General features: G+C 36.2%; 2 protein-coding genes across 2 annotated transcripts; both read left to right on the forward strand.

Moving 5' to 3' along the window:
• The first annotated feature begins 943 nt into the window (after window positions 1-943).
• Window positions 944-14886, forward strand: LOC110872550 (ABC transporter B family member 6). Its single transcript, XM_022121364.2, has 11 exons — window positions 944-1694; window positions 6165-6219; window positions 6311-6486; window positions 6727-6927; window positions 7017-7276; window positions 8080-8390; window positions 8484-8704; window positions 9619-9959; window positions 10766-11550; window positions 12350-12591; window positions 13381-14886. Exons 1-11 carry the CDS (start codon window positions 1320-1322, stop codon window positions 14608-14610), a joined length of 4197 nt encoding a protein of 1398 aa, XP_021977056.1. The 5' UTR covers window positions 944-1319; the 3' UTR covers window positions 14611-14886.
• A 671-nt stretch (window positions 14887-15557) lies between these two features.
• Window positions 15558-17900, forward strand: LOC110872551 (aquaporin TIP1-3). The gene is made up of 3 exons (XM_022121365.2): window positions 15558-16042; window positions 16585-16835; window positions 17395-17900. Exons 1-3 carry the CDS (start codon window positions 15910-15912, stop codon window positions 17761-17763), a joined length of 753 nt encoding a protein of 250 aa, XP_021977057.1. The 5' UTR covers window positions 15558-15909; the 3' UTR covers window positions 17764-17900.
• The last annotated feature ends 1837 nt before the right edge of the window (window positions 17901-19737 follow it).

Consider the following 19737-nt stretch of genomic DNA (forward strand, 5'->3'; position numbering starts at 1 on the left):
AAATAAATTTTGCGAACGCGACGAAGGATAAAGATAGATGGCCCAGAGAGTAGCACTCGAACTTAAATCCCTTATTGTGGAATGGAGGTCGATCGTATTCGCCGATGTAAATAATGAGAAATGAAAGGGAAGTAATGCATAAACAAGGTGAAAGTGGGTTTCCTAGTTTCATTGTTAGCTAATAAAATAAATAAAAGTTTAATAATATAAAATGTACAAATAAAATATAAAAAAGTACAAAGATCTTCAATTAAAACACAAACATATGAACATAAACAAACGCAAATCAACGAACGTTCATGAACATGTTCACGAACACGTTCACGAACACCTTACCGAACGTTCACGAACACAATCGAACGAACGAGACCTCTGTTCATGTTTGTTCATTTAACTAATCGAACGAAATTTCTTGTTCATGTTCGTTTGTTTATTAAATGAACGAACATAAACGAACTTCCCGCCGAACGGTTCACGAACTGTTCGCTGAACGTTCGGTTCGTTTACAGCCCTATTTAGCATAACTGTTATGTGAAATTTACGTGATCATTATTTTATAAATTATGATGTTTTGTACTTGAACGATAAGTGTTTCAATTCCAACTTACACTAGAGGCTAATTGGTATCTAGTTAGCAAATGAGAAATTATAATCAACATCCCGCCGTAACACACGGATTGGCGTCTACTCATAGATGTACAAAATTTAAGTTGTGTATAACATAAACATCATATATAACTCTTACATTTGACTATACTTGTAAAACAATCTTTCCATTTCCAAAATTTGACAAGCACATTAAAGTTTTTAAACCCTAAATATTCTTCAAACTTTTACATCTCAACTTATTTCATCCCCCAAAAAGCAAAAGCAAGGAATAATCATAAAAGCACACCCCTCAAACTTTCTAAAACAAACTTAAAGACTCATATTTACCACAAACCCCAAACTCAAGGGACCTATTTGTAGATATTATTCCTCCGATAGACGGCAGCAACCGGCAGCACCTACAATCCCCGACGCACATAACGACGTCGTTTAGCAACTTATTCCGCAGACAACTTCAACAAAATCACCATATGGAATCAAACAAACTTCAGTTTTCGAGTCAACTTTCTCATCTTCATTCTTTCACCTTCAATCTTCACACACACTAAAACACACACTCAAAATCTCACAACAATCACAACAATAATTTCATCATACTTCACCGGATCGATGAACATAACCTCCAAATTTCATAATTTCTAGGGTTTTAAAGCCGTTAATTTCGAATTTAGCGGTTGTTGTTGCGTTAGGGTTTTGAAACAACTGTAAATATGATGCAATCAAGAGGAGGATTGTTCGGCTGGTCGCCGCCGCGGCAGCAGCCGTTAACGCCGGTGTCGGAGGTGTCGGAGCCGCCGGAGTCGCCGTCGCCGTACATGGACGCGAGTGCGGATGCGGTAGCTCCGGATGTGGAGGATGAGGTGGAGGAGATGGAGGAGATCGAGCCGCCGCCGGAAGCGGTGCCGTTTTCGAGGCTGTTTGCGTGTGCGGATAGGCTTGATTGGGTGCTTATGGTGGTTGGATCGGTTGCTGCGGCGGCGCATGGGACGGCGCTTGTGGTTTACTTGCATTATTTTGCGAAGATTGTTCAGTTGCTGAGTCATGGAGAGGAGACTCCGGAATTGCTGTTTCATAGGTTCAAAGAGGTATATTAGAACTTTATTGCTTTAAGTGAAAATATTGTGAGTTACTAAGTTACTATAAGTTTAGTTTGTTAATCGGATTCATATCGTTTTCTGAGGCTAGAAGGTTTTTCGTTAGCTGCTTGATTGACGAAGATTTAGATTCCAATTTGTCGAACATAATAGGCTTTTATGTTAATGTTATGTAGGGTTAATTTGGAAAAAAACATATAGTGAGTTGTAGTTTCGCGGAATGTATTTACTTTTATGGAGTTGAGTAGAGAGTTAAGTACCTTTGCATGAGTGAACTTAAAATTTTTCTATATGAGAGGATGTAAGGAGGTGTATACCGTCAGTGTGTGCGTTATAAATATTTTGTAGAAGTGTACATTAATAGGTTATAGATTTATAACTTGTATTAAGGCACCGTGATGGGGTTTATGCCGAGTTTGAAAGGTTTGATCCATTTTTAGAAATCATTTCCAGGATTAGCAAGTAAAAAGGGTTCAAGGTTAACAGTTAGCAAGGTTTTTGTTTCTTTGAATATGGTGCTCATTGATGTTTACTTTATGGATCATGATTTGCTTCTTTCCATAGCACGTCTTGAGTTGATTTCTTTATGTACTGATTATAAAAGATAGGATGAATTTTTACTTTTTGGCATGGCTATCTATTTGAGTTCTTTTGGAAGCACTAGTAAGCTCGAGTTTATACATTATTGAAAAGCTAACAGTGTGTCACAGTATTAGGTTTCACCTTTCTAGCATCCACGTGAAACTTGTTACATGGAACTTTACGTTTCGGATATTAGTAAACATATGAATGTTTATGGAATTTAGCCAAATCTTTATTGGCATTATGATATGTAATGCGTTATAAGGAGTCGGCATAAGACATGCAGTTTTGGTTTTTTTCGTAGTAATGAACATATATTAAAGACGAAGATGCCTAACAAAAATATAATCTATGTTGACGTATTCCAAGTATGTGGTATTGGTGGAGGAAATTTCTGCAGCTATTGTAACTACCTTGTTATTTTGTGCTCTTCAATGTGAAAAATGTACCTTGGTGCAACACATGTGAAAAACGTATCGTGTTATTGTGCTCTTCAGTGTGAAAAATATACCTTGGTGCAACACATGTGAAAATGTATCTTGTTATTTTGTGCTCTTCGATGTGAAAACTGTGAAAAATGGAACAAATTCGTTCGTCATATAACATGTCAATTAGTTGAATCATGATAGTATGATACTTCTAAGTACTTGTGTGTTTTCTGAAGGGTGGTACGAACCATGCACTCATTGTGTGGGGTGTCTTAAATACAATTACCCTATATAAGATAGACACTCATACATGTGTTTGTGTGCATACACATGTAGTTATGTATGTTAATACGTAATTACATACTCATATACACGTCACATATACCTACATAGATATAGACGTGTATGCTTTAGATTGCCATTAATATGAAATACACACATATGTGTGTATGTGTTCCCTCTATTTATAAATAAAACGTCGCTATTAGGACATTCTGAAAGGGTGACCGTGTTTGCATGGAAGCTCTTTGGTGTTTTGAGGGATGGGGATTGTGGAATTGAGCAGATGTAGTCTTTCCCTTGCATTTGGTACTTTTCGAATATTTGAAGTCAATATTGAACAAAATATCTTTGTAGGGCTGCAGACTTGCAGTTACTCTAGGCTTATCAGCAATGAAACCGCAAGGCATGTAGTGAACTTTCTTTCTTGGTAGAATTTGAGTCCAATAAATTAAAACTGTATATCTTTAAGTCAATTACTTATTTTGATTGGTTGGCAGTTGACGACATTTGAAGTAGATATACCACTCTTAGTAATAATTTTAGAACATCATGTGCAACACGATTTCGGAGGTGTCATTTGAAGTAGATATTCATATACCACTTATAGTTATAGCTTTAGTTAGTTGAAGCTTTATGGATAGGGAGCCATAGCTGCAACTTTATACAAAACTGAGAACTAAAAAATGATTTGATTTTAACCGATAACCCATATTGAAAATAACATAAATTCTAACCTGCAACTTGCAATGAGCAAATCTGATAGGTGATGGCATGAAACTGTATGGTGATTAGCGGGTGGTTCTTTTTAGAAGATGGGCTGGGGAGAGGAAGGAAATGTGAAACGGTTTTGAGAAAGTAAGGTTGGGTGGGGAGCGATAAAGGTTTTTTTTCACTTAATAAGGAGCATTATGCCTAGCCATGACCTGTTTGCCTGTTTTTAAATGAATTGTTTGACCCATCACCCGATCCGCTCATTGTCCACCTGTTGCTAGTTGTTACATATACAACTGTAACAAATACCAGCAAAAAATATCTTTCTGTTCACAGCTACTATTATGTTTCTTATCATTAAATTCTGACCTAAGCGATGTTAAGAAACAACATAAATAAGGTTAGAAATCATAAGTGGAGATATAAATTGTGAGATGGGTCAACTAGATGATGCAAAGACAAATAATCCATACGATGATGCATCGGGATCTGCTAATGAAACTATTAGATGACTCTTGTTTAAGAAATAAAACAGGTCTCTCGTTTTAGTATGTAAAACAGAGACGACTTAGTGAAGAACTAATGTTATCTTTATTAAGTGATTATTACCTAAACTCAGATTTGATCTTCACACTAGTCACTCCTATGGTATATCTTATAAAAATTGAAATATATTTTGTCATAGAGTATCTAATAAGATTCTGCCATGATAAGTCTTTTAAACAAACGTTATATGTGAGATTTGATGGAAAACATGCTTTAAGTAACACCTTTGGTTAATTCAAATATAAATACAGAGACACATTAAGCAAAAAGAACTGAAGAATATTAATTGATTTACTACTATAATTGAATTCTTGAATCTTTTTTTGCTAGTGAAACCCCATCAAAGTAATAGCCTAAGCTACACTACAGTAACCTTATCTTCTGATTCTTTTCAAGTATTATTTTCTTTTCTCACACTGTAATATTGTACAATTCAAATTTAAATTAAATAAAGAGTAAATTACGTTTTTGGCACCTGTGGTTATATCACTTTTACTATATTAGCCCAAAATAAGATTTTTTAACATTTGTGCCCCCATGGTCTCTATAACTAACTATTTTGGCCTCTGAGTCTAACTCCATCTCTTACACTGGTTAAGTATTTGTCACATGCAAGTCACATGATGGGTATTTTTGTAATTTCTCCTCCCCTTTAAATCTAACCCAGATCTTCAAGAACATCATCATCTTCTAACCTAGATATTCAAGAACACATCATCATCTTCAAGAACACATCATCTTCAAACCCAGATCTTCAAAAACATGACCACCTTCAACCATCTTCATCATCCCCTAAACAAAACCCACATTTCAGTTTCAGATCTTCATGAACAAGAACAAATCAAAAAAATATATTAACATCCCGATTGTTATAAATCTGAAGATTCCCCCAAATTAATTATTAACCCACACATCATCTCCGCTACTTTTAACATCCCACACATCATCTCCGCTATAAATCTGAAGAACAAACAAAACCTGAAGAACAAAAAACCAACACATCATCTCCGCTACTTTTAACATCCTGATTCCCCCCAATTAATTATTAACCAACCCAATAATTTGTTTAGTGGGACTTCCATGGCAACATCAATGTCAGATTATTCGTTTCAAATCCTTGATTGTTGGTTATGACCAAATCGATGGCCTGGAACATCAAAAGTAGATTTAGGATTACTTTTTTCAAAGAGTAAATTACGTGGTTCTGTAGTTATTACCGAATCGATGGCCGGCAACATCAATAGAGACGGTTACAGAGAAGTAGGAGAGAGATTGACGGTGGTTCTGTAGTGGTGCTGTGGAGGCGGCAGTTCGGTGGTGATGTTGTGACGGTGGTTCTGTGGTGGTGCTATGGAGGCGGCGGTTCGGTGGTGGTGTTGTCCGTGGCGGTGGTGTGGTGCTCCCTTCTTCTTCGATCCTCTGGGGCTAGGGTTTTGAGAGAGTGAAGAGGGGAAGGATAAAAGAGATGAAGATGATGTTGTGTTCTTGAAGTTAAGGTGTGTGTGATTTGCAGATGATATGATAGAAATTAGTTTTAGTATAGGATGAGAAATTACCATTATACCCATCATGTGACTAATAATTAACCACAGTTTGGGGTTTGGTTAGATTCAGGGGCCAAAATAGTTAGTTATAGATACCATGGGGGCACAGATGTTAAAAAATCTTATTTTGGGCTAATATAGTAAAAGTGATATAACCACAGGGGCCAAAAACGTAATTTACTCTTAAATAAATAAAGTCTCATTATGTCTAAAGAAAGAAAACTCATGTTACATCGCGAGTCTAGATATTATTAAGCCATGACATATATATCTAATTTGTTGCTTGTTTATTTATTCATGTCAAACTTCAAATAGTGTGGATACCTTTTCTTTCATAAAAATTGATAATTTATTAATGATTTCTGCAGCTTGCTCTGACCCTTGTTTATATTGCTGGTGGTGTTTTCGCTGCTGGCTGGATTGGTAAATATTTTTACTTATATTAATCATCATGCAATATTGCAATGTTTATTTTCACTTTTCAGTAATTATATCTAATCTCTCTTGCTTTCAGAGGTTTCATGTTGGATTCTTACCGGAGAAAGGCAAACTGCTGTTATCAGGTCTAGCTATGTCCAAGTACTTCTAAATCAAGATATGAGTTTCTTCGATACCTATGGGAACAATGGAGATATCGTGAGTCAAGTATTGAGTGATGTATTGCTCATCCAGTCTGCTCTTAGTGAAAAAGTAAGTTTAGATTCTACTTGTGAATGGGTCTATATCAGTCTTGTTTACTCAAACAAGTCAAACAGGTCTAGTCGAGTACTTTAGTTCAAAGGTGAACGTGTCAAATGAGTTGAATGTTTCCCAACAGCCCACTCATTTAGCCAACATTGTTGAAATGTCTCATACTCTCATCATACCGGTTTTTGCTTATTGATATAGTTATGTAAAGTTGCGTTATATCTATTTTTATTATTGATGCAGGTTGGTAATTATATCCATAACATGGCTACATTCTTCAGTGGGCTTGCAATTGGATTTATCAACTGTTGGCAGATTGCTCTCATAACTCTAGCCACTGGCCCATTTATTGTTGCTGCAGGAGGAATATCAAATATATTTCTCCACAGACTTGCTGAGAATATTCAAGATGCTTATGCTGAAGCAGCTAGCATTGCTGAACAAGTCATTACATTTTTCCCTCTTCTTAGTTCTTAATATACTTATTTCTTGCTTGCTTGATTAAATTAAAATATTATTTTTATACTTTACAGGCGATTTCATACATTAGGACCTTATATGCATTCACAAATGAGACATTAGCAAAGTATTCATATGCAGCCTCACTGCAAGCTACATTGAGATATGGTATACTTATAAGTCTTGTGCAAGGACTGGGGCTTGGGTTCACATACGGGCTTGCAATTTGCTCATGTGCCTTGCAACTTTACGTTGGAAGAGTTCTAGTTACACATGGAAAGGCTCATGGTGGAGAAATAGTAACCGCTCTTTTTGCTGTTATTTTAAGTGGCCTGTAAGCATCTTCTATTCACTTGTCCTTTTTTGACCTATATAAATGGGTCGGTCTGGTTAATATATAATCTCTAATGGGTTATAATGGTAGTTTGATGAAAAATTAACTAAAAAGGAAACGGATCAGCTGGGTTGAACGGGTCAAAAGTCTCCCAAAGTGTACCAAGTTATTCGAAAAATCAGATTATTATTCAAATGATATGATTTTTGCAACTGTATTTGACAGGGCTAAGTCACTAACTGATCATTAAAGAGGTTGAATATAAAAAAAAGTGTCGGTTCAACTCACCTTTATAAAAAAAATGAATTTTAGAAAAAAATGTTATCTCAACCCGACCATAGTTGTCAATAGTGGCTATAGCGCTCTCTATAGCGCACTACATAGCGATGCACCCATATGGTGCTGTATTGTGTTTAGCGACAAATGGCGACATTTCTGTAATTTTTTTTGATAAATATAAATAGCGATGCCCATTAGGGTTTTTTGTTTCACGATTGAAAAAAGAAGTGTATTTAGATGATTATTTATAGTGTATTTTAACTATTTTTGATAAATATACATGTAGAATATTTCTTAAATTTTCTACTTTTGTATCGCTGAACATGAGATAGCGGGCGTTATTTCGCCGCTATCGCTACGTAGCATATAGGTAGCTTGTCGCTATTTACCGCTATTCGCTCTTGACAACTATGTTCCCGACTCTTTTTACTAGTTACCCAACTTGACTGACCCCACCATTTTTGCCAGCTCTACATGATCCTATTATGCTGATATATTTATCAAATGCTATTTGTTTTCAATAGTGGGTTGAATCAAGCAGCCACCAACTTCTATTCATTTGAGCAAGGAAGGATTGCTGCATATAGACTTTTTGAGATGATTAGCCGTTCATCCTCAACCGTTAAACATGATGGAAACGTTCTTGATTCTGTACAAGGAAACATCGAGTTCAGAAATGTGTATTTCAGTTATCTCTCTCGTCCTGAAATCCCGATTTTAAGTGGTTTTTACCTCACTGTTCCTGCAAAGAAAACCGTTGCACTTGTTGGAAGAAATGGATCTGGTAAAAGTAGCATTATACCACTCATGGAACGGTTTTATGATCCTACACTAGGTATTCAATCACATTCTATCTTCATATTACTAATATATAAGTTATATAATATAACCACCATGTCATATTTTAATATACTATTGTTTTTTTCAGGGGAAGTTCTTTTGGATGGAGAGAACATCAAGAACCTGAAACTGGAATGGCTAAGGAGCCAAATAGGTTTAGTGACTCAAGAACCTGCTTTGCTAAGCTTGAGTATTAGAGACAATATTGCGTACGGAAGAGATGCTACTCTACTTCAAATTGAAGATGCAGCTAAGATTGCGCATGCACATACTTTTATTAGCTCACTTGAGAAAGGATACGATACACAGGTACAAATCAAAGGACTTTATTCTTACAACATATGGCCGTTTTGACTTTTTACTTATGAATGGTTTGACCCATCTTATGCTTTATTTCTAATGGGTAGGGGTGTGCATGGTTCAGTTCGGTTTTATGGTAAAACCAAAACCGAAACCAAAATTTCGGTTTTTGGTTTTTGAAAACCGTTCGGTTTCGTTTTTTCGGTTCGAGCAACAGTCCGTTCTTTTAACAAAATTACATAAGATTAAAAATAACAAATATAATCCATGATTCAATAATATTTCTTAGATGTTTACATGTATGTTAATATATTTAACCTTTTGTTTACATAAACTATCATTCTAATCTATTTTTATGTTTCTCCAAAGTTTTTATGAAGACATTTTCTTTTATAATACTTTGAAAATCATTTATTTTTTATGTAAAATTTTGTTATCTCTTGTAGGCAATGAATAAATCATTTCAAAGATAAATAAATATGTTAATGTTCTTATTATAAATACTTAACATTCAAGAATAAATTTAACAATTCCTAAATCAATATATAACAAACATTAAAAAAATGATTTTTTTGATTATTCGGTTCGGTTCGTTTTTTTTTCCTGAATTTTTGTGCAGTTCGGTTTTTGCGGTTCGGTTAAATCGTTTTTTCAGTTTTCTGCTCACCCCTACTAAATGGGTCAAAAGGAAAGTTTTCTGCGGTGTAATATTTTATGCCTAAAACCTCGTATAAATCAAGTTATCCAAAAAATGAGATTGCTTATGAAGTAAATCAATAATATTACTTTTGTAATCGTATAACACAAATATTCAAATTCTTTGGAGAGAGTGTTTTTGGTCAACCAATACCCGTTTTCTGTCTCCTTCAGTTCTTACTATGTATCCGTTAACCTGATCAATAATGAAAACTATGTAACTCCAGGTAGGGAGGGCTGGTTTATCGTTAACAGAAGAGCAGAAAATAAGACTTTCTGTTGCTAGGGCAGTACTATCCAACCCGTCTATCCTTCTTCTTGACGAGGTCACTGGTGGATTGGACTTTGAAGCTGAAAAATCTGTTCAGGAGGCTTTAGATCTCCTCATGTTAGGTCGTTCAACCATCATAATCGCTAGACGGCTCTCTCTAATTAGAAATGCTGATTTCATAGCTGTGATGGAGGAAGGTCAACTAATGGAGATTGGGACCCACGATGAATTGATAGCTTCTGATGGGTTGTATGCAGAGCTTCTTAGATGTGAAGAAGCAGCTAAACTCCCAAGAAGGTGTGGTATTAAAAAAAATTATAATTGATGACTCCCTGGTGTTGCTTTTAATTTACATTCAAATTATTATTTTATGAATATTTGATGTTGAGGTGGCAAGACGGCAGCTAGGGTGAGTTGGGTCACGGGTCAAAACGGGAAAAGGTTGGAGTGGGTCATGTTTGGTAAGGGTCGAAATGTCGAATCTGGGTTTGGATTGACCTGCAAACACTTTTGTCAATTCTTTTCCACTTATAATAGTTATTGAGTTAATTATGATTACAAAAACAATATAATAAATAATAATAATAATCTGAATCTGAATAAAATGATGAGTAAAGTACACGTATAGTCCTTGTGGTTTACCAAAATTTTGAATTTGGTCTCTAGCTTTCCAAAAGTACATGGATGGTCCCCGTGGTTTGCGCTTTGTAACACATTTAGTCCCTGTGGACATGCTAAAACCTTTAGATATGTTGGCTGGGGACTAATTGCGTTACAAAGTGCAAACCACAAGGACCATCCATGCACTTTTGAAGGGGGTCTAAATAGGTTACAAAGTGCAAACCACAAGGACCATCTGTGTACTTTTGGAAAGCTTGGGACCAAATCTAAAATTTTGGTAAACCATAGGTACCATCCGTGTACTTTATTCTAAAATGATTTTGGAGATTTTATGCATCAAAAGTAGACTCTGTGGATTTTCAACCTGTTTACCAATCCCGTTTTAGCTATGACCCGTTTGAGATATAATGCAATCCAAATCGACCCATTTATAGGGTCAATGTTGTCACCTATGATTTGATGTTTGTTCCATATCATTTTAGGATGCCTGCGAGAACCTACGATCCAGCAACTTTCCAAATTGAAAAAGATTCTTCTGCAAGTCACAGCTATCAAGAATCATCATCCCCAAAATTTGCAAAATCACCATCACTTCAACGAGCTTCCAACCTACATGCATCAGCCCGGTCTCCCGACTCTGCTTATAACTCGCATGAATCTCCAAGAAATCCGAGCCCACCCGAAAGAACATTTGAGAATGGGTCCCACGTAGACGGACCCAACAATCAACCATCCATAAAAAGACAAGATAGTTTCGAGATGAGACTTCCCGAGTTACCGAAAATCGATGTGGTTTCTATTCAAAGACAAACATCTCATGAGTCGGATCCCGAATCACCCATTTCACCGCTTCTAACATCTGACCCGAATAACGAGCGTTCACATTCACAAACTTTTAGTCGACCTAATTCTCACTTCGGTGACGATCCGGTCAAAGTCAAAGAGGTGAAAGAAAAGCGGAAAGAGCCACCAATGTGGAGGCTTGTAGAGCTTAGCTTTGCTGAATGGCTTTATGCTGTTCTCGGAAGTATGGGTGCTGCAATCTTCGGTTCTTTTAACCCGCTTCTTGCTTATGTGATTGCGTTAATTGTGGCAGAATATTATAAAAAGGAGAATCATAAACATATGAGACATGAAGTGGATAAATGGTGCTTAATCATTGCCTGTATGGGTGTTGTTACCGTTATTGCAAACTTCTTGCAGCACTTTTATTTTGGTATTATGGGGGAGAAAATGACTGAGCGAGTTAGGAGAATGATGTTTTCCGGTTAGTAATTCCTTCCCTAGCAACTAGGCCTGTAAATGAACTGGAACATGAACAGAGGCATGTTCGTGTTTGTTCATTTAACTTTAACCGAACACAAACATACAATCGAATACATTTTTTCTGTTCGTGTTCGTTTATTAAGAAAATGGGCATGTTTGTGTTCGTTTATGTTCGTTCGTTTAAAACCTAAACGAACAGTGCACGAACGTAAACGAACATAAATGAAATTAAATGAACATAATTATGTATTTAAATTGAAACGGACATAAACAAATGTAAATAAACGGACAAAAAGGGGCGTTCACGAACATAAATGAACGAACAAAGCATGTGTTCATGTTCGTTTGTTTAATTAAATAAACAAAAATTGTGTTCATGTTTGTTCGTTTATTAAATAAATGAACTTCCCGCTGAACAAGTTCACGAAGAGTTCATGAATAAGTTTATAGTTTTTTTACTTACAAACTCAAGTGGACCAGTTGACCCAAAGTTCTTTTTGTCCAGTTTTCATATTTCAAGTTATGTTTTTTTTTTAAATAATTAGTGTGTCAACTATGATTGAGAATTATATAGATTCAGTGACAATCTACCTATTAAATAAAATGATTTAGGAGATTTTATGCATTAAAAAATAAAGGTGACTTTCATCCAGTTTTGATCATATGACTTTTTTAGCTAACTTTTGTTAATTATACCCATTTATTAAGAGACTAAACATGAACCAAGTCGGCCCGTTGATAAGTAAATGAGTTGAAATTACCATTTGTAATCACTACGTGTGATTTGTCATTTACAACAGCAATGCTTCGTAATGAAGTTGGATGGTTTGATGAAGAAGAAAACAGTGCTGATACATTATCCATGCGATTAGCAAACGATGCAACGTTTGTGAGAGCTGCCTTCAGCAACCGACTTTCTATATTTATACAAGATAGTACAGCTGTACTTGTGGCACTGCTGATAGGGATGCTTCTTCAGTGGCGTTTAGCACTTGTGGCTTTGGGCACACTTCCGGTTCTCACCGTTTCTGCCATTGCTCAGGTATACATCTAGTCAAGTACCCAAAATACCATTGCTTTAAATAATTAGCGTGCCAAATATGATTAGAGAATGATATAAGTTCATTAATAATCTACTTTCTGAATAAAATGATTTAGGAGATTAAGTGGTCCACACTATGCAGTTAATGCGGTAAAAAATCGGATATCGGTCAAGGACCGATATTTGAGATATAATATAGGTTATCGCGGTGGGATATCGGACATTTTAATATCATGTAGTATTTATATATACAACAATTTAACACTAACAAGTAACAATTCAGTATGCTCTCCTACATTAACAAATTAACCTTTTGCAACTTGCAAAACACTAACGATTATAGCAAGTAGGAACTCCTTAAGGCTTAAAACACTAACACTTAACGCTAACAATTAAGACTTAAAACACTAATAGCAGCAATACAAAGAAAGACGAATGGTAGAACTAAGAATAAAGGTGCTGATATCAGGAAAATCGGTGATATATCGGTCAATATTGCCGGTAATATCGGTACCGATATTTGACATGGGGACCGATAACCGACATATCTGTGTTAAACTGCATAGGGTCCACATGAGTTTGTTAGTCAAACCGGCAAACTTATATATGTTTGACCCCTTTTGTTTTTAGCTATTTTTATCGTATCCGTTTGACCAGTTAGTGATAATCCATAAACAAATTCGACGCCACTTGTAATAAAAACTGTTGCTGTTTTAATGAGACTGTAATATATCAAGGGCTTCCTGTTATTTCTGCAACTTTTTTACATTTTGCAATTTAATTCTGCAGAAACTTTGGCTAGCCGGATTTTCAAAGGGAATACAAGAAATGCATAGGAAAGCATCATTAGTCCTTGAAGACGCGGTTAGAAATATATACACCGTTGTATCGTTCTGTGCGGGAGACAAAGTAATGGAGCTATACAGATTACAGTTACACAAGATATTCACAAAAAGCTTCTTGCACGGGATGGCAATTGGATTTGCTTTCGGGTTTTCACAGTTTCTTTTATTCGCCTGCAATGCTCTTCTTCTATGGTACACTGCCCTCACGTATAAAAATCGACATGTGGATCTCCCAACTGCTATTAAAGAATACATGGTTTTCTCTTTCGCCACTTTTGCCCTAGTGGAGCCTTTCGGTTTAGCTCCATACATTCTCAAAAGACGAAAATCGCTGATTTCGGTTTTTGAAATAATCGATCGTGTCCCGAAGATTGATCCAGATGATGTCACTGCTTTAAAGCCGCCAAATGTTTACGGGAGTATCGAGTTGAAGAATGTTGACTTTTCCTACCCAACCCGTCCCGAGATTCTTGTACTAAGCAATTTCAGCCTTAAAGTCAATGGTGGTCAAACCGTTGCAGTTGTTGGCGTTTCGGGATCCGGGAAAAGCACGATAATCTCGTTGATCGAGCGGTTTTATGACCCGGTTGCTGGGCAGGTGAATTTAGATGGTCGGGATTTGAAACTATTCAATTTGAGATGGTTAAGGAATCACCTCGGTGTTGTTCAACAAGAACCGATAATCTTCTCGACCACCATTCGGGAAAATATAATCTATGCAAGACATAATGCAAGCGAAGCTGAAATCAAAGAGGCCGCAAGAATAGCAAATGCTCACCATTTTATCAGTAACTTGCCTCATGGGTATGAAACCCATGTAGGAATGAGGGGTGTGGACTTGACCCCAGGTCAGAAGCAACGGATTGCTATAGCTAGGGTCGTGTTAAAAAACGCACCGATCTTGTTATTGGATGAAGCGAGTTCATCGATCGAGTCGGAATCAAGTCGGGTGGTTCAGGAGGCTCTCGATACACTAATAATGGGGAACAAGACGACTATTCTTATAGCTCATAGGGCTGCTATGATGAGACATGTTGACAATATTGTTGTTCTTAACGGAGGTCGAATTGTTGAGGAAGGGTCCCATGATTCATTAATGTCGAAAAACGGGTTGTATGTACGGTTAATGCAACCTCATTTTGGAAAGGGTTTACGTCAACATAGGCTTCTTTAGGTATTTGGTGGCAGGTTGTGGCGGTGGCGGTTGGGGCAGCGGCATGGTGAGGTTAATGAGGCGAGAAATAGGTTTGTAGATTGCATATTCTTTTGGAGGCAAAGGATTGAATCTAAGCCTTCATGATATATTGTTTTGTTGATTGTAGAATGATAGTTGGTAATGTGTTCTTTTTTCATTTTTGTTTGTTTGTTTGTTTGTTTTTCCCTTACTATCTTGACCTTGTAGATTTGTACATGCTTTTGATTTTGTAAATACAATTAATTAATTAAAGTATTTTCTAGTTATTTTAGAAAATACACATTAAGTAAAATAAATTAATTAGATTAAACCATTAATATTGTAGGACTTTGGGATTAACCGATATTGTGCTGCCGACCAGCATGTTCACTACAAGGTTGAAATCCTGAATCCACTCCTAAAAATGTAGTGGCCGGTTGGACTTGGTACTAGGGATGAGCTTGATACCGTATCAAAAATAGGTAGCGAGTTGGTATTTTTTGGTACCTGGTACCGATTGCTCATCTTTGTTTACTGTTTAAATAATTGGTCTGCTATCTTTATTAACCGGTTGAACTGACTGACAGAATTGATGTGGACCGGATTTTTAGTTTCTACCTTTCCAAAGTTCTATTACTCTTGTTATAGAATACATATTTTGTTAAAATTGGAATCTTACATCTTCCCTTCTATTTATTTCAAGTCAGCTAGTGTTCGGTTTAATTATATATACCATTCAGATACTACCTCTTAATGGTTTAAAACCTCTGAATGAATAAGAGGTAACCTCAAGTCTGAATGGTTAAGAGGTAACCTTTGAATGGTAAATCATCACATGTCACATTCTTCTACCTTGTCAATGGTAAAATTATTAATGGTTCCATTAAGAGGTTGCCTCTTAATGACCATTCAGATGCTACCAAACAGCCCTACTCGATTATGAAAATGATCGAAACAATAAACCGATAGGTTTAGAGCGGTCCAATTGTAAAAACATTAACCGAACCGGTGGAAATTCCGAAACGTTATCCACCTCCGCAACATAATAATTTTAGTCGAAAACAAAACAATTCAAGATCCGAGTCACCACCACATCAACTAATGACCACCATACACGTGTCTTCACCTGACTCTATTCAGCTGCTTCTTAACTGGGCATGCTAATTTACCGGCCACCTGTAATACCGGTTCATTGGCCGTTATTTCTGGCATTTATAAACACAATACTCTTTTAACAATAATACACCCCAACTCACTCATCAGTTATCAGAACTGATTAATTTTTGTGACACCCAAATCATGCCTCTTTACAGAATTACCATCGGAACTCCGGGGGAGGCCAGCCACCCTGATACACTCAAGGCTGGCCTATCGGAGTTCATTTCGACATTCATTTTCGTATTCGCCGGTCAAGGATCCGGCATGGCTTACAGTATGTTATATATACTCTCATGTCTTACTAGAACACTCGATATAAACATAAACATAAACAATTTCCACTGTTTTATTACAGAGTAAACTGCCAAAATCGTCCCTGAGGTTTGGTCACTTTTGCCCTATTAGTCCAAAACTCAAACCTTTTGAATCTGTGGTTTCAATTTTGTTGCCATTTTCATCCAAAATCAAAATCTGGTCAGATTTTTCAATAAACATCCAGTTTTTTTGTCTTTTTCCTCGCAGCTTTTAATGAAGGGAAAAATGGTCGGATTTTTTTAATTTGTTATAATAAAACCTTAAAAGACCATTTTCCTTTTCATTAAATGGGAGGAAAAAGACAAAAAAAGTTGGATGTTAACTGAAAAATCTGACCAGATTTTGATTTTGGATGAAAATGGCAACAAAATTGAAACCACAGGGACGCAGATTCAAAAGGTTTGAGTTTTGTACTAATATGACAAAAGTGACCAAACCTCAAGGACCATTTTGACAGTTTACTCTTTATTATATATACTTAAGGTTTTGTTTTTTAATCAGGTAAGTTGACATATGATGCACCGGCCACTCCATCGGGATTGATCGCGGCGTCACTATCACATGCATTCGCCTTGTTTGTGGCGGTGTCAGTAGGCGCAAATATTTCGGGTGGCCATGTGAATCCGGCTGTCACCTTTGCCTCGTTCATAGGTGGAAACATCTCGTTCCTAAGTGCCATTGTGTATTGGATCGGACAATTAGTAGGGGCCGTTGTTGCGTGTTTGCTCCTCCAATATGCCACCGGCGGAATGGTAAGATTTTAGTTAGAGGTGCTAAATGAGTCGTGTTTACGGGTCCAAATTTATGTTAAATATGACGTGGATATTTGCGGGTTGATGCCAACACACGATCAGTTAAACATGATTTATGTTATTTTGTATTTTTTTTTACATTTTAATACTCTAAAATTTTAAACTAATAACTAAAAGAACAAAGGAATATAAAAGAATATATTTAAATTATAACATTTGTTGTTAAATAAAGCCAATTAATCTTTCAGTTTTATATAGCATAATTACCCAACCATGACATACAATAAAAATTCTAAGAAGTAAATGGGTTAAAAGGTCAACTTACAAACTCATCAGGTTGACCCAAACATAACACGTTTAGCTAAACGTGTTTGCGAGTTTGACCCGAAACTGACGGTGATCACTTAGACTAAGCCCAAACCCACAATTTTTATATTAGCTAGATTCTTGTCATTTTTTCGTGTTGTTACAAAAATTCACAAGGTCTAATTTCAGCTGTATCAAAATAAAATTTTAGAGATGATTTAAAACTTACATAATAATTAAATCTAAATTGCAGGAAACCGCAGCGTTCGGGTTATCAGCCGATGTTACCATCGGAAACGCACTTGTATTCGAGATCGTGATGACGTTTGGTTTAGTGTACACAGTGTACGCCACCGCAGTGGACCCAAAGAAGGGCAATATCGGTATTATTGCACCTTTGGCGATCGGTCTGATCGTGGGTGCCAACATTTTAGTTGGTGGTGCGTTTGACGGTGCATCAATGAACCCAGCGGTCTGCTTTGGCCCGGCCGTGGTGAGTGGGACATGGACGCACCATTGGGTGTATTGGGTCGGCCCGTTTATTGGTGCTGCCATTGCAGCCCTTATATACGACAACATATTCATCGGTGAACATGATCAGCTTCCGGTAACGGATTATTGATTGATTGTTTGGTTCTGGTTATGAAGTAGTGAAATTGATGTTGCCATTTTTGGTAAGTAGGCTAAGGATTTTCAATTGTTTTTAGTGGATTAAATAAGATTTGTTATTTGCTTTTGTTATGAAACATGTTTTTGGTCTATGCATGTGGTCAGGACTCATGTGGTTTATTTTGTTATAGCTAGCGGACTCAACAATATCGTGTTACTTGTGCCAATGAGTGGCGTATCTAGAAAACCCTTATGGGGGCAACATTTCATAGAAAAGGGGCAACGAAATCGAAAAAACGTCAAAATTTTTCAAAATTTACACTACCGTCATAGCGTCAAAGGGTAACGCAGGTTACCCCTTATTAAGAGGTACATCCGCCCCTGGTGCCAAATGGCCAAAAGTGCCATTATGTTTAGAAAAAAAATGCTAGTTATGTTTATCCAACTTTAGGATCATCCAAATCATAAGTATTAGTAAGAGGACCCAAACACCAAATATGGGTCTTCGGTATATGTATCAAGTCCTATACCAGGGAAAGATTGAATGAAAACCTTGGTGAGTTAAGAAAACCGAGGAAACCTCATCTTCACTATCCATTCATTTAATCTATGGTGGAGATCAAATCAAGTACAAAAAGTGTGTTTCAGAATTTGTTACAGTCTGACACAAAAGTGTGTCTGTCTGCAAGTGTTACACAAAAAAGTTCCTGAAAATGTAACATATTGTTACGTGCATTGCAAAACTAAAAACTTTTGTAAATTCTAAAATATTGAAAATTGTAACAGTTAAAGTTCAAAAATGTAACACATTCACACATTCTCTCTCATCTGACACGAAAATGTACTTCAGAAAAAACGTGGCATGTTTTTGTCCACACAAATGGAATTGAATTTGGATGGAATTTGAATTTAGATTCTATTCCTTATGTTTTTGTCCACACAAACGTTGCATGTTTTTTGAACTGAAGTGGCACGTTTCAAAAATGTTGAGGACAGAACTGTCGCAAATTTTTTTTTTAGACTGAAGTGGCATTTTCCACCAAACCATAGGAACGAAAATAACACTTAACTCTTTTTTAATTGTCAATTTCTCACCTTATCTATAAATAATATACACTTTAACCTATTTGATTTGTTTTTTCCTTCAAATACATAGTTGTGTTTCACTTTTTTTTCAAACGCTGAATAGACAGTTGTGTTTAACTTTTTTTCCTTAATATTTCGTTAAAAAATTTGTTGAGAAAGAAGTTGTATTGAGATCAAAGTATTGTTTGGTATCGTAAGATATAGCAAGTGCTAGTACCGTGACAAGCCTAACCGATATCGACCGATATACCGATATCGTTATTATCGGAACCTGTATCGGTAGTTGTTTTTATGGTTTTCTATTCTTTTTGGTAAATCATGACTATTTTTTAGGTATTCTCTTTCTGTTGTTGCATCGAGTGGCGAAACCGTACTAGCATCGTAAAGAACGGAACTGATGGCGACTGAATTTTAAAATTCTGAATATACCAATTATGATATGTTTTTAATCCACGTTTCGGTATAAATTTTCTTTAAAACTGGATTGTCGCAACGAGCATAACCCACTAATTTAAAACATTGCCAAGAAAAACAATATTAAAGCTAAGTAAAAAACAACAAATAGTCATAATTTTAGTCAACTGATTCTTTATGATATTCCAGAATGATATTGATGATATGTTAAGTGGATATATATTAGTTTATTAATGTCACAAGCCAACTAACACTAAGCTAGAAGAAAGGAGACGAAAGACATATCGTGTTATTATAGAAGAAATTAATGACGTGTGGGCTCGGAAGGATGACTAATGCCCGTGACTTTGAAAACACAACATTTTCGCAATTACTTTTTGTTCTTTCGCCATAAGTTTCTTACATTTTATATTGTACGACTTAACTAGTTAACTATGCGTATGCTTGTTATGTATTTATGTATGTACAGAAATATTATGATATCTCA

This window comes from Helianthus annuus, chromosome 8 (genome assembly GCF_002127325.2).
Source record: "Helianthus annuus cultivar XRQ/B chromosome 8, HanXRQr2.0-SUNRISE, whole genome shotgun sequence".
NCBI lineage: Eukaryota > Viridiplantae > Streptophyta > Magnoliopsida > Asterales > Asteraceae > Helianthus > Helianthus annuus.

Bases quoted from the DNA above. Each gene is read 5' to 3' on its own strand.
- LOC110872550 (XM_022121364.2), top strand. From the start codon at position 1,320: ATGATGCAATCAAGAGGAGGATTGTTCGGCTGGTCGCCGCCGCGGCAG. The intron at 1,695-6,164 runs GTATATTAGAAC...TGATTTCTGCAG, and splicing joins TGTTTCATAGGTTCAAAGAG to CTTGCTCTGACCCTTGTTTA. The intron at 8,705-9,618 runs GTACAAATCAAA...ATGTAACTCCAG, and splicing joins AGAAAGGATACGATACACAG to GTAGGGAGGGCTGGTTTATC.
- LOC110872551 (XM_022121365.2), top strand. From the start codon at position 15,910: ATGCCTCTTTACAGAATTACCATCGGAACTCCGGGGGAGGCCAGCCAC. The intron at 16,043-16,584 runs GTATGTTATATA...TTTTTTAATCAG, and splicing joins AGGATCCGGCATGGCTTACA to GTAAGTTGACATATGATGCA. The intron at 16,836-17,394 runs GTAAGATTTTAG...TCTAAATTGCAG, and splicing joins AATATGCCACCGGCGGAATG to GAAACCGCAGCGTTCGGGTT.